The following is a 15,579-nucleotide window of genomic DNA, read 5'->3' on the forward strand; positions in this document are numbered from 1 at the left end:
CCCCTTTAAAAAGAAGGTAATTAGGGACAGGAAGTTGGCTCCTTGGTTTAACTCTCATCTACGAGCCTTAAAACAAAACTCTAGGAAATTGGAGAGAACATGGCGCTCTACGCACCATGAGGAGGCCTACCTATCCTGGAAAAACAGTCTTGTGCTTTATAAAAAAAAGCTTCAACAAACTAGAACTGCTTATTTTTCAGCATTAATTGAGGAGAATAAGCATAATCCTAAATTTCTTTTCAGTACAGTTGCTAAACTTACACAGAATCATAGCTCTGAGCCATCTATTCCCTTAGCCCTCAGCAGCAATGACTTCATGGGATTTTTTACAAGTAAAATTAATTCTATTAGAAACAAAATCTTTAGCATCCTCCCTAATGCGATTTCTTCTTCCTCAGTAAGTGAGGCAGCATCAGAGGTGACTGTAGAACCTCATCTGTGCTTGAACCGTTTTGATCCAGTTGAGCTTTCGGAGTTATCAAAAATATTAGCTTCATCTAAACCTTCAACTTGCATTTTGGATCCAATCCCAACCAAATTATTTAAAGATGCAATTCCTTTGGTTACTGTCCCCATTCTAGATATAATCAATCTATCCTTAGTAAATGGGTATGTACCACAAGATTTTAAGGTGGCTGTAATCAAAGTTTCACTTAAGAAGCCTTCTCTGGATCCAGATGACCCAATGAATTATAGACCAATATCTAACCTTCCATTTTTATCCAAAGTCCTGGAGAAAATAGTGGCCATCCAAGTATGTCAGCATTTATACACTAATGCTCTGTTTGAGGAATTTCAGTCTGGTTTTAGAGTATCACATCACTGAAACTGCATTAGTGAGAGTTACAAATGATATTCTCATGGCCTCAGATAAGAATCTTGTGTCTGTTCTAGTCTTGTTAGATCTCAGTGCTGCCTTTGACACAGTTGATCACAATGTTCTTTTAGAAAGACTTGAACATGTTGTAGGGATCAAAGGAACAGCGTTAGGCTGGTTTAAATCCTACCTGTCTGACAGATTTCATTTTGTAAATGTACATGACAAATCTTCTTCATACTCCAGGGTTACTTGTGGAGTACCACAGGGTTCAGTGCTTGGACGATTTCTTTTTACTATATATATGCTCCCAATTGGTAAAATCATTAGACAGCATGGGATAAACTTCCACTGTTATGCTGACAATACCCAGTTATATTTATCCATTAACCCTGATGAACCTAATCGGTTGGGTAGATTACAGGCTTGTCTTGAGGACATAAAAAATTGGATGACTCTTAACTTCTTGCTTTTAAATCAAGACAAGACGGAAGTTCTCATCTTTGGACCAGAAATCCAGAAAAGGAAATTGCTTAGCCAATCGCCTGACCTTAATGGCATTACATTAATCTCCGAGAACAAAGCAAGGAACCTTGGTGTTATCTTTGACCAGGACATGTCATTCAAATCCCAGGTTTCACAAGTTTGTCAGATTTCCTTTTTCCACCTTCGGAATATTGCTAAGATTAGAAGCATAATTTCCAGGAGTGATGCTGAAAAACTAGCTCATGCATTTATTACATCAAGGCTGGATTACTGCAATTCATTACTCTCAGGAAGTCCACAGAATGTAGTTAAAAGTCTTCAGCTTGTCCAAAATGCTGCAGCTAGAGTTCTGATGAGAATTAAAAAGAGAGATCATATCTCTCCTGTCTTAGCTTCCCTACATTGGCTACCTGTTAAATTCAGAATAGATTTTAAGATCCTTCTTCTCACATATAAAGCTCTTAATAATCAAGGTCCATCATACATCAGTAATCTGATTGTTCCATATGTTCCTAACCGAGCACTTCGCTCTCAGACTGCAGGTTTACTGGTGGTTCCAAGAATATCTAAACTTAGGATGGGAGGCAGATCTTTTAGTTATCAGGCTCCTCTCCTGTGGAACCAGCTCCCAGCTTTAGTCCGTGAGGCAGACACTTTGTCTACATTTAAGAATAGGCTTAAAACATTTTTATTTGATAGGGCCTATAGTTAAAATCTGATGTTAGCCTAAATCTGGACAAGTGGGGGAGTACAGGGAGGTGGAGTGTACAGTCGGTAAAGACGGCTCTCCATTGCCCTGCCTCCAACATGCCTACATCTAAATAGGATAGATTATCCAGAGTTAACTCTGTAGTTATGCTGCTATAGGCTTAGACTGCTGGAGGACACACTGACCACTTTTCACACTCTACTGCTTTATTCTACAGTCTGCTCTTTAACTGTACTATTTTGTGCAATTTCAGCTGTTAACTTTATTTTCTCTGTAAGTGTTTTTCTCCCCAGAAGAATCTACAATGACGTTCTGCTGAGCTGTGGTGGCCTCATGGAGGGGGCCATCGACTAGCACACTGCTGCTAACCACTAATACATTCTCTCTCTCCTGATAATAACTTTTTGTTTTCATTGACTTTTGATGTGCTAATACTAGTTTATCCATTTAATTATAGATCCACTAGGATAAATACAATAAAGTTTATCTTTCACCAAATACAATATTTACTAAGACATCACAATATAACTATAGACACATTACTTGTCTGTGTGTGTGTGTGTGTGTGTGTGTGTGTGTGTGTGTGTGTGTGTGTGTGTGTGTGTGTGTGTGTGTGTGTGTGTGTGTGTGTGTGTGTGTGTGTGCGTGTGTGTGTGTGTGTGTCTGTGTGTCTGTGTCTGTGTCTTTGTCTGCCTGCTCTGTCTTCTCGATCCCCAGTGAGTCGTGGAGGATGGCTGCTTATACTGAGCCAGGATTCTCTGGAGGTTTCTTCCTGTTAAAAGGGAGTTTTCCTCTCCACTGTCGCTGCATGCTTGCTTAGTATGAGAATTGCTGTATAGTCACTGACACTAGTCAGTGACTTGATGCAATTTGCTGGGTTCCTTATATAGGAAACATTATTTCTGATTGGCTTAATGAACTGACCTGTATTGGAATGTTTATTATGTGAAGTGCCTTGAGACGACTCTTGTCGTGATTTGGCGCTATATAAATAAACTTGAATTGAATTGAATTGAATTGAATTAATTCGAGGTAGCCAGAGAAGATGATGGTAGCAGGATCTTACCATCCCATTCACTGATCTGTCCAATGTGAAGGGTGCTACCAGAGTAAACACCATGTTTGTAACAATCATGTGAGCAATCACCAAAAGCCACAGTTAAATCTAACAATACAAGGATTGTGTCACCAGCATCACTAAATCATTTTTTACTGATATATTCTTCTAATATATATGTAAAGAGAAAAAAACACTAATGATGTTTTTGTTACAATAATAAAAACATGAGGGGAAAAAAATACTAGGTGAAGCAGCTATTTAAATCACCATTGGATTCATTACCAATCATGTTTTTGTTCTCAAAACCAAATGAAATTATTTTGATGAGTTACAAAATAAAAGATAAAAATGTTGCTTTAATTATTTTCCTAAGTACAGTAAACAGATGGAAAAGAAGACTGTCAAACTCAGAGAGGACTTTTATGTGAATTGGTGCTTTATGAAAAAGTGAACGGTGCTGAAATCAAACAGATTTTTAAAGGGAGACTAGGCCGTTTTGGCTTGCTTTTAGCACCCCCTAGTGTCTGTTTAGTAGAACCAAAAAGCAAAACTCTCCCCGCTTTGCGTTGGTTTTTTTTAACACCTTAATCTAATGTTAAAATGTCTCTGCAGCCTTTGTTAGCTGTGTTCATGATCTCACATGATCTAAAACATGCAGGAAATGTGCTGGAACCAGACTGCAGTGCCAGGTATGTCAGCTCCATTTGTTTTAAGTCCAACAGACCGAACCAGCATTCTAAAGATGCAAAATGCAGTATTCTGGCACAGGAAGCAGTGTGGGTCTGAGTGACGTTTCATCAACCCTGTAAAGGGTCATTTTTGCACATACTGGCTCAAGAAAATGATTGAAATATATGAAAAAAATTACAAAGTATCCCTTTAAGATACTTTGTAATTTATAATATAAATATAATAGATCAATTTAGCTGTCAATTTCATTTTTGTTGATCATGTCAGTCCACCATACATATGATACAAAAATGTTACCAACACTAAAAAGCCAATGAAAACAATACAGTAAAACTACATTTAATTTGAAAAGGTTTTAATTTCTGTAAAATTACTCAATGAACACCAACAGCTATGGAAATATTTTTAAACAAAGGGATATAAGAAGCTTTAGCATCAGCATTAAATCAGATGTTAAGTCACCAACTGCCTCGACGTTATAAATGTGAAACCACCTTCTGATCACAGTTTAGCTCAAACAAAATTGTCTCAAATCTTGATTCTGTTTCATGGACTTCATCTTCCTTTAGCATTCTTGATGAAAACAATTTGTGCCAGACAAGATTCATGACGCAACAAGTTAAAAGCCTGCAAGAGCAGAAATCCATATCAATACTAATTTTCACACCGGAGTGTTCCTCAGAGTGCAATAAAGACAACCGACCGGGCAGCTGATTAAAACACACTCCCCTCGGTTTACTACCCGAAACCTTGACCGTAAATACTTGAACATTTAGTACACTGCTTCAGGATTGTTTTAATTGGCGATTTTCCTTTTATCCAAACCGCAAATGAAGGAAATTTTGCACTTTTCTTTCTCCCCTTTCTTTAAATCCAGTGCACCCAGGCAGCAGCCCAAGTTTCATCCCCATTCACCAAAAAAAGACAAGTTGGGTTTTAAAGTTGAATTTTTAGAGGAAACATCTCATAAATACCATGCATATGTTAAATGTAAGATCATCCTACACGTATACAATCTGTCTTTTAATCATGTCAGGTACTGTGGCTAATCCAAAATGAAAACTTTGGCCTCATATCTTCTTAAAAATGTCCTTTCAACTTATCTGTTGCATTCATTTTTGATGAAGAGGAGCAACCAGTGGAGGCAGGCCGAGGTGCCTCAGGACTCAAACAGATCAAACAAATCAAAAGCAAAAGGGTAGTGCTGTGCAACATGCCTCGATGCAGTCTCATCATACAACCCCCCCCCCCCCCCCGATAAACCACTCAGGTTGGTCTGAACCAGCTGGAAAAACATGAGGCAAACCAGATGTTTCTGTCAGTAGAAATGAAACATGAGCTCTCTGATTCCACTGGCTCCCAGGGTGGAGAGGTTTCACTTTATTTTGCTCTTCATCATTTGCTGGCATCTACCCTTTAGTTTTCTTTTAGCCAAACCGCAACATGTAACACCTGCATTACACAAGCTCACTGACAGACGGCATGAAGCAAAAACCAGATATGAATGTGCCCCATTATACTTAAATACACATAAGACTATTAGCAAGTATTAATGCATGTGTGTGATGAAGGTCTGCAATGTGTAAAACCCATCAGAACCTGGTGAGGAAACAAAAGTCTGTCCTCCCACTCTGACAATCTAAACAAATGCATTAAAACTCTCAAACAGGTGCAAAGACAGACGGTCCACACGGATGACGGATCCTCAATGATGAGGCACATTTACAAAGAATGGCCAAAGCTCCACCTAGTGGCCATTCTGCATATTACACCACTAACCATTAAAGTTACCATGACAAAAACAATGTTTACAGAACTGGCATGAATCTTTTTCTCTGATCTCAAGTCATGCAGAGTTTTGTACAGCGACTAACCTGATGTTCAGTCCGGTAGACTGCCCCAGGTTCTCCCAGGCCTGCAGTTTCTCAGCCAGCCTCTAAGGGACATGCAGACATGAACGGTTAGTCTAACTACTGTCAGATCCGAGGCTGCGCGCACACAGGAAGTTAAAACAATGAGGACCGAATTTTAAATAAAGTAGAATTTAGAAGTTCAATAAACCACAAGATGATGTAAGAAATGTTAAATATTTACCTACCGGTAAATACAAATCATGATCAAAATGGAACCACAATCAAACATAAGAAACTGATCAGTTTTTATATATTGAATCCATTCAATAATAATGTATAATTACAGCTTTTAGTTTTACCTGCATCTACTGAAGTGGAAAAGGGTCTCCCTTGTAATTTTTACTGATACTGACTTCATGCAGTGCTTTAATGATTATAATTAAGGTCACTAAAGTTAAACTCATTGCCATAAAATAGAAAAAATAATTTGATGGAGACCAAAAAAAGGCAGAGTAAGTCACCTCTGTGCTCGACTCCCAGTCAGTCTAACAAAGGTTAACCTTTAAAATGTTTTAAATGACCTTCAAATTAAATACAGCTCAGACTTAGTAACCCTCCCAACCACAAGATCCACAGATAGCTCCCCTCTAACTGTTCCCAGGTTTGAGATAACGTAAGATCCAACCTTTTCCATTAAATCCTCAGTTTTATCAAGCTCTACTAACTGAACTCTGAGCCTATTACACAGGCAGAGGTCAGTCAGGGAGTTAAAAAGCTCCCCTGGCAGGGTGATTGGTGGGATGAGATTCACCCTCTCTTCAATGTCGCACGAAGAACAGCACTTGTGGAACGGCAGCTGATGGCGGTGGGCCCAGCAGCTCCAGTATGTAGTGATAGAAAAGAAGCTGAGCTAAAAGGCACGAAAGCCCTCTAGACTCACTGGTCTAACCCTCACTGAGTTATGACACTTGAATTGTGACCAAATGAACTAAATCCTGGATGTTCTCAGTCTCAGAGAAATGTGGGAGTCGAGCTGCTGCTCATTATAAATAAATGAGTTGATTTTAGAACGTCTTCCTCTGGAGGTTTTCCAGGTAAGTTCAACAGGATGGAGAACTGAGGGCAGAGCTAAACAGACCAAACTGTAATAAATCCTTCCTGGTCTGGATCTTGGGATCCCCCAGAAGGAGCTGTGGAGAGGCATATATGGGTTTCCCTCCTGGACCTATTACCTCCACAAACTGACCGTGGATAAGCAGTAGGGAATAGATGAATGGAGACACACAGTTTACCTCTTTTTCCAGTTCCATGTTGACCAGCTCCTCTTTAGTTTTCTCCATCCTCTCCAACTTTGACCTTAGTCCTTCCACCTTCTCCTTTAGGAGGCTGCAGTTTTCTCTACTCTCCCTAAAAAGGACAAGTAAATACTTCACATAAATGTCAAAATGCCATATCACCTTTTAAAACACACTGAAATATTCATCATTTTTATGTGTAATGTAATAATAATTGTTTTAATTTTCTCCCACCTTATCTTGCACAATGTGTGTGCTTTCACAGCAACAAGGCTAAACGATGCTTAACAGCTACTTAAGCACGTGGTTAAGAAATTTCTAAAACATTACTAATAGCTAGAGGTGCTCTGATCCGACCACATGATCGGAAATCAGGACTGATCACGTGAAAGGATGAATGAAAGGATTCTGAATACGGTAAAAAGATCAGATTTAAGCTAATCAAAAAAAAATACATGACTTCTTTATTTCATCCTGAGATGGTAGAGATTTTGAATCAGAACAACAACAACATGCTTTTTAATTATAACTAGTTCCTCTACATCAATAGTTTTGTTTCCTGAATGACAACAACACCATAATGTCACAGAATTTACAGCAGGCAGAGATTTAGACACCATAACATGCAGCTGTTAGCTAGCAGGCTAATGCATAGCTAACATCTCCTCAGGAAAGAAAAAATGTCCGTAGTTTAAACCAGACAGTGAAAGCAGAGCAACAGTCACTTGTAATGTGTGCATACTGGGTATTTAACCTGGTGGAAAAGACAGCTGCAGGATACGCCACCTTCAAAACAAATTTCTTCCTCTTTGATCTTTTCACTTCAGGTGTCGCCACAGCGAATCACCTGTCTCCATTAAGTCCCAGTTCACAGCAGCAACTTGGACAAACACACAAGCTAGTTGACACTGAAAGATACGCTAATAAACAAGGAAAAACAGCTGGCAGACAGCAAAATGTTGGGTTGGGCTTCCTGACAGGGTTGCGGAAGGTGCTTTATAAATAAAGCTTTGATTTGATTTGGGGTTTCAATGTCCGCTGGAGCTGCGCTGCCACAGTAGCTACAGGTGTTGTGCAGAGAAAAGTGAGCCTGTCCGCAGACACGTTTATCACTCAATGCAGTCACATTATGGGGACATTAATGAAAACTAAGAGCAATTGACACTACATTTGCATATATCCATAATATTAACATGTTTTTATCTACATACTTCATAAACATGGGGCAGCAGTAGCTCAACAGGTTGAGCGGGTTGGCCAGCAATCGGAAGGTTGCAGGTTCGATCCCGGCTCCGGACAGAGAATTATGCTGTTGTGTCCTTGGGCAAGACACTTAACCCACCTTGCCTGCTGGTGGTGGTCGGAGGGACCGGTGGCGCCTGTGCTCGGCAGACTCGCCTCTGTCAGTGCGCCCCAGGGCAGCTGTGGCTACATCGTAGCTCATCACCATCAGTGTGTGAATGTGTGTGAATGGATGAATGATACACTGTAGTGTAAAGCACTTTGGAGTCCTTACTCTGAGAGGCGCTATACAAGTGCGGGTCATGTATCATTTAAACATGCCTGGGGGAGGTGATTGACAGCCTATGCCCCTTGTCGGGGCCACAGGCGTACATAGCTGGATAGACTTCCTAAACAAGTGATGTTTTTTGGCAGGTAACATAAATATAGTTTAGAACTGAGCCTATTACACAGGCTTACAAGTACTCAAATGAAAATTGTGTTTGACCTGAGAAAGGCATTTTCATCTCTGAGGCGCTTAAGATCTTTCTCCAGATCAGGAAGTCTTGCGACCTCTGACTTCACATTCTTCACAATAACAATGTCCTGCTCCTGAAGCGCCAGACGTGTCTCCAGTTCCTGCCGCAACAAATGGTTGGATAAGATCTTACATGTCAGATAAAAGAGAAGCCAAAAGCTGTAACAATGGTGAATGTAGCATACCTTAATCTTGATTATGTGCTCTGAGCATGAGGACTGGGCATCTTGGAGACTTTGACAACGTTGAAAAACTTCCTGGTACTTTCTAGAATAAAACAAAAAAGCAATCAGAACTGTGAGGTCAGCATCATTATCTGTGAGCATCAAAAGTCTCTGTACCTGCGTTGTAAATCCAGCTGTTCCTGTAGTTCCTGATTTTCCAGTGTTTGGGTAGATATAGTCAACTCCTGGTTTTGGATGTTCTGCCTGAGATCTCTAATCTCATCCTTCAAAGAAGTGATGGTCTGAAAATAGATTTTTGAGATATGTAAAGTGAAGGAGGATTTTTTTCTGGAAATCTTAATTTACATCCCTTTGTGTTGCTCTCTGGGTCACTACTGAATCTACAAACGCTCAAAATACAGATAAAAACCATCCATCCCTTTTCTGTCAGTGCCGTTTGGAGATTTCATGCTTTGTAGACCACAGATCTGTTATAAAACTTTTAAAAATGTATAATCTGTCCCATTTAAGGTAAACAAAAAAACCATCCATCCATTTTCATCCGCTTATCCGGAGTTGGGTCGCGGGGACAGTAGCCTAAGGCGAGAGGCCCAAACTTCCCTCTCCCCAGCCACTTGGGCCAGCTCCTCCGGGAGAATCCCAAGGCGTTCCCTGGCCAGGTGAGACATAGTCCCTCCACCGTGTCCTGGGTCTACCTTTAGGTCTCCTCCCGGTTGGACGTGCCTGAAATACCTCACCAGGAGGCATCCTGACCAGATGCCCGAGCCACTTCAACTGGCTCCTCTCGATGTGGAGGAGCAGCGGGTCTACTCCGAGCCCTTCCTGAATGACCGAGCTTCTCACCCTATCTCTAAGGGAGAGCCCAGCCACTCTTCGGAGAAAACTCATTTCGGCCGCTTGTATCCGCGATCTCGTTCTTTCGGTCACTACCCAAAGCTCATGACCATAGGTGAGGGTAGGAACGTAGATCGACCGGTAAATCGAGAGCTTTGCCTTCTGACTCATAGGGCTGTAGCGAATCCTCGATGACGTCGACGGCTCGATTCTAAAAATTCGTCGACGTCAGATCCGGTAGTCGACGCACTGCGCCCACTTGTTGCATCCCCAGGAGTTTGTAAACAGAGGTGGAATCTGCCCGTTTTTCCTCTAGTTCGCCCTCTTCTCCACCTTCACTAACATCTCCACCAAATACCGAAGACCCGGAACAATGCCCGTCCACTATTAGATTCCTCCTGTTTTGCCCACCTTCGTCTCCCGGCAACGGACAACTTCCGGGGTCAGATGCGCAGCTCCGTCTCTAGCGCAGATGTAGAAAATCACCGGGAGCGTTTCTCCCTTCATAAAGGAACTTCCTTCAGACATTAACGAGAGCTGTTTTGGTGGTAGCAGTCTCTCCTCCGTGCTGGTCTGTTTGCTGCTGGGTGTTTTTGGTTTATTTAAACTTGTATCTTGAACTTTACGTTGGTAAAGCTACTGTTAGCATTTTCGCTAACAGCTTCTTGCGTTTGGATAAGCTGTTACGTTTTGGTTTAGAGCTCATCTCTTTTGTGGTGCAGATCTCCCTTTTATTACATTTAGAGTGTTGTGGGTTTTCAGTTTAGTTTAAAATATCACCTTGAGTTTGGTTTAACCACCCAGTTTAGAATTTGGACCTTTGGAGATCCTTATTTTGGTCCAGAACCCTGTAATCTTTGCCCAGTGGGACATCCCTACTTATTTGTACTTTTGTTTTAATTCCCCAGAGGCAGAATTAGTTTTATTAATTCCCAACCTGTGGATGGAAAGGTTTATGTTTTTTTGTAGTTGTAAATAAACCTGATCATCACTTTAACTTTTAAATCCCGTGTTGTTGTCCCTTCCTTTTTGCACACGAGCCAAACTCCCCAGGAAGGGTCGTAACACCACTCGCCTCACGCACATAAGTGACCAGAACAAAGCAGCATGGAGACACTCCATCTCCAACCACCTCTCAGGCAGCAGCCTGCTCTCCCAAGTTCTACACGTCACCAGAACATAACCAACAACAACACAATAAAAGCAGTGTTATAAAAAATGGAAGGCCTGTATGTTTATTCTCTTACAGTAACAATTTATCAATTTTTTGAGGAATTTATTAGAGATATTTTGGTTTTTATTAACTGTGCAATAGAAAAATAATCATTAGATTAATTGTCTAAATAGTCATTAGAATAGTCGACTATTCGATAAAATAATCGTCAGAATAATCGTTTTAAAAATAATTGTTTACCCCCAGCCCTACTGACTCAGCTCTCTCTTCACCACGACAGACCGGTACAACGGCCGCATCACTGCAGATGCAGCCCCAATCCGCCTATTGATCTCACGCTCCAGTTTTCCCTCACTCGTGAACAAGACCCTGAGATACTTAAACTCCTCCACTTGGGGCAGGACCTCATCCCTGACCCAGAGAAGGCACTCAACCCTTTTCCGAATCAAGACCATGGTCTCAGATTTAGAAGAGCTGATTCTCATCCCAGCTGCTTCACATTCGGCTGCGAACTGCTCCAGCAAAAGCTGGAGATCACGTTCTGATGAAGCCAACAGGACCACATTATCTGCAAAAAGCAGAGACCTGATCCTCAGGCCACCAAAACGGACGCCCTCCACACCTTGGCTGTGCCTAGAAATCCTGTCCATAAAGGTTATGAACAGAATCGGTGACAAAGGGCAGCCTTGGCGGAGTCCAACTCTCACTGGGAACAAGCCCGTCTTACTGCCGGCAATGCGGACCAAGCTCTGACACCGGTCATACAGGGACTTAACAGCCCATATCAGAGGGCCTGGTACCCCATACTCCCGGAGTACCCCCCACAGGGACCCCCGAGGGACGCAGTCAAACGCCATCTCCAAATCCACAAAACACATGTAGACTGGTTAGGCAAATTCCCACGCACCCTCCAGGATCCCCCTAAGGGTATAGTGCTGGTCCAGTGTTCCACGGCCAAGATGAAAACCGCATTGCTCCTCCTGAATCTGAGGTATAACAATCCGACGGACCCTCCTCTCCAGAACCCCTGAATAGACCTTACCAGGAAGGCTCAGGAGTGTGATCCCCCTGTAGTTGGAACACACCCTGCGCTCCCCCTTTTTAAATAAGGGGACCACCACCCCGGTCTGTCAGTTCAGTGGGACTGCCCCCGATGTCCACGCGATATTGCAGAGCCGCATCAGCCAACACAGCCCCACAACATCCAGAGCCTTAAGGAACTCCAGGCAGATCTCATCCACCCCTGGAGCCTTGCCACAGAGGAGCTTTTTAACCACCTCAGTGACCTCAGCACCAGAGATTTGAGAGGCCAACCCAAAGTCCTCAGACTCTACTTCCTCACTGGAAGGCGTGTTGGTGGGATCGAGGAGGTCTTCGAAGTACTCTGCCCACCGATCCACAATGTCCTGAGTAGAGGTCAGCAGCACACCGCCCCCACTATTGATAGTGTTCGTAGCGCACTGCTTTCCCCCCTGAGGCGCCGGATGGTGGACCAGAATCTTCTCGAAGCCGTACGGAAGTCTTGCTCCATGGTCTCCCCGAATTCCTCCCATGCCCGGGCTTTTGCCTCGGCAACCACCCGAGCCACGTTCCGCTTGGACTGCCGGTACCCGTCAGCTGCCTCTGGAGTCCCACAGGCCAAAAAGACCTGATAGGACTCTTTCTTCAGCTTGACAGCATCCCTAACCGCCGGTGTCCACCAGCGAGTTTGGGGGTTGCCATCACGAAAGTCACCGACGATCCTGCGACCACAGCTCCGGTCGGCCGCCTCAACAATGGAGGCACGGAACAGGGTCCATTCAAACTCAATGTCCCCCACCTCCCCCGGAACATTTTGGAAGTTCTGTGGGAGGTGGGAATTGTAGCTCCTTCTGACAGAAGACTCTGCCAGATGTTCCCAGCAGACCCTTGCGATACGTTTGGGCCTGCCTGGTCGGACCGGCATCCTCCCCCACCATCTGAGCCAACTCACCACCAGGTAGTGGTCAGTTGACAGCTCTGACCCTCTCTTCACCTGAGTGTCCAAGACATGCAGCCGCAGGTCAGATGAAACGACAACAAAGTCGATCATCGAGCTGCGGCCTAAGGTATCCTGGTGCCAAGAGCACATATGGACACCTTTATGTCTGAACATGGTGTTCATTATGGACAATCCATGATGATGATGATGATGATGATTTGATTCCGTTACAACTGGTACATAAGTCCAATAACAAAAACCACTCAAATTCAGATCGGGGGGCCGTTCCTCCCAACCACACCTCTCCAGGTCTCAGTCGTTGCCCACATGAGCGTTAAAGTCCCCCAGCAGAACGAGGGAGTCACCGGAAGGAGCGCTTTCCAGCACCCCCTCCAAGGTCTCCAAAAAGGGTATGTAGTCTGAACTGTAGTTTGGTGCATAAGCACAGACCACAGTCAGAACCCTCACCCCACACGTAGGCGGAGGGAGGCTACCCTCTCATTCACTGGGGTAAACTCCAACGTACAGGCACCAAGATGGGGGGCAACTAGTATGCCCACCCCTGCTCGGCGCCTCTCAGTGGGAGCAACTCCAGAGTGGTAGAAAGTCCAGCCCCTCTCAAGGAAACTGGTTCCAGAGCCAGAGCCATGCATTGAGGTGAGTCAGACTATATCTAGTCAGAACCTCTCAACCTCACACACCAACTCATGCTCCTTCCCCACCAGAGAGGTGACATTCCATGTGCCAAGAGCCAGCTTCTGTAGCCGAGGATCAGACCGCCAAGGTCCCCGCCCTCGACTACCACCCATCACACATTGCACCCGACCCTTTTGGCCCCTCCCATGAGTGGTGAGCCCAAAAAAAAAAGCCAGAAACACAAAATAAGTCTGTGCGTACCTGGTTGGCTGCATTTAGCAGAGTGTCTCGTTCCTCCAGTTTCTTGTTCAGACCTTCCACTTTCTTACACAGAGAACTGTTTTCCTCCAACTGCTCTGACAAGTTCTTTTTGGCTTCGGTCTCCCTTTCCTCCAATTTTCTAATGCGCCCCAAAAGTTCTTGATTCCGGTCCACTTCATGCTGGAAAAAAGAAAGAAAGACGTAAACAAGGTGGATAAAAGAACACTGAAGAAAACTCTGTGTGTAGTACATCTAATAAAAACACATCAACCAATCATTTTATACTGTGATAAATCAATGTGCTGCTATATTTGAGTTGTGTACCCCCAAATCTCGTGCACTTTCAGAGACCGCCTTCTCCAGCTCAAAACGAGCTCTTTTGTGACTCAGTTCCATCTGTTTCTTTTCCTGGTCCAGCTGTAGATAGCGATGCTGAGTGTGAACCCGCTCTGCTGCTTCCAAAAGCTAAAACAAAGACAAAAGAATTAACCTGCCTTATAGCTAAATATTGATTTTACTAGAATTGACGATAAAGCAAAGGATTTCTGTTTACCTCCATTTGGCGTTTGTACTGATTTTGCAGGTTTCCACTTTCCGCTGATCGCTCCGACTGCAGCTGAGAACGTTCAGGGCGACTTATGAAGGTATTGAAAGACCTCAAAGTTGTTAACACAGTAGTGTCATCTTCAAAATCCATTGTATAGACCACTGGTGTTACTGACTGCACACAATTTAAAAAAAACTCTGGAAATGAAAAAGATTGAAACATCAGAACTTCCTCAATGACAAACACGGACAAGAGCATAATTTCACATAAGTACCATATTTAAAAAATGCTGTAAACCTAAAACTAGCTAGAAATTTTTGCATTAGTATTAATACACAGCTATTATTAGTCAAATACACCAACTAATTTTAAAATGTATTTCTTATCTCTCCAATAAAAACGTCAATTTTGCATATAACAAGGTTAGTTGTAGCAATTTTCAATAAAAGTAGAGAAAAACTAAAACTCCGTCCTTTAATAAGCAGTCACAACACTGTCTTTACCATCTATGTGTGTGCTCTATTGCTTAGCATGTCTTTGTAAAATTACAAACAGAATAAAGTGCATATCAACTTTATAACGTGGATTTGTAGCATAATCATTCATTAGCTTCCTTGATTAGCTCAATAATGGAAGCAGAACAAGTAGCAAACAAGTAGATAGAATGTCTAACATGTAGGCTATTTGATTCGTTTTCAAGTTCGGTTTTTCTGCTTTTTAAAGATTTCCAAGACGGTGAGGTTTTGACTGTTGTTTTTAGCCATGGACTAGCTACACAAGCTAAACATTAGAACTAACGGCGTTTATGCAGCTTCTCAAAACACGTCACAAAGTTATTAATGTTAAAGTTTTCATCAATGTACAACTTTTGGCAACATAACACCGTACCACATAAACGTCTGTAAACAGGTGGAGGTCTGTCGCAGATAAGTTATCCCCACTGCTAACGAGTTAGCACTTTAGCTGCTCGTTGGAAAGCCCTCCAGTTTTACTCGAATGGGATGCACGTAACATCGCGAGACTATCATTCTCTATCTTTTTCTTTTTTCCTGTTAATTTTCTGTGGCTTCAATTCAAATGTATCATTCGTGTTTTGTAGCAATGTTCAGAAAAACTAAAATAAAAATACAAGAATACAGCAAGTCAATAGAAGTAATAGTTTTTTTTTTTCATTTTAATTATTAAATGAATTACATGACTAAAGCTGTTGGGCTTTTCTGTGACCAAAAGGACATTTCAGTAGGCTAACTCAAGGATGTGTGTATATTCTATTGCATAGATTTTTCTAGCCTGGCCTACCTGACTCGTCCTCT

At 42.6% G+C, this 15,579-nt stretch overlaps 1 protein-coding gene across 2 annotated transcripts in view; it reads right to left on the reverse strand.

Annotated features, from left to right (window-relative positions):
- mad1l1 (mitotic arrest deficient 1 like 1) overlaps positions 1–15,289 on the reverse strand; it is a 120,401-nt gene extending 105,112 nt beyond the window's left edge. For both annotated transcript variants that reach the window (XM_054743623.2, XM_015966451.3), the window contains exons 1-9: positions 15,155–15,289; positions 14,273–14,463; positions 14,044–14,184; positions 13,720–13,899; positions 9,011–9,135; positions 8,855–8,936; positions 8,640–8,770; positions 6,908–7,022; positions 5,637–5,698 (exon numbers count right to left, since the gene is read on the reverse strand). In XM_054743623.2, coding sequence (XP_054599598.1) covers positions 5,637–5,698; positions 6,908–7,022; positions 8,640–8,770; positions 8,855–8,936; positions 9,011–9,135; positions 13,720–13,899; positions 14,044–14,184; positions 14,273–14,416 — 980 coding nt within the window. In that variant the 5' untranslated portion in view covers positions 14,417–14,463; positions 15,155–15,289. The remainder of the gene's footprint in view (positions 1–5,636; positions 5,699–6,907; positions 7,023–8,639; positions 8,771–8,854; positions 8,937–9,010; positions 9,136–13,719; positions 13,900–14,043; positions 14,185–14,272; positions 14,464–15,154) is intronic.
- Positions 15,290–15,579: the final 290 nt, after the last annotated feature.

The sequence above is a fragment of the Nothobranchius furzeri genome, chromosome 4 (genome assembly GCF_043380555.1).
Source record: "Nothobranchius furzeri strain GRZ-AD chromosome 4, NfurGRZ-RIMD1, whole genome shotgun sequence".
Lineage (NCBI taxonomy): Eukaryota > Metazoa > Chordata > Actinopteri > Cyprinodontiformes > Nothobranchiidae > Nothobranchius > Nothobranchius furzeri.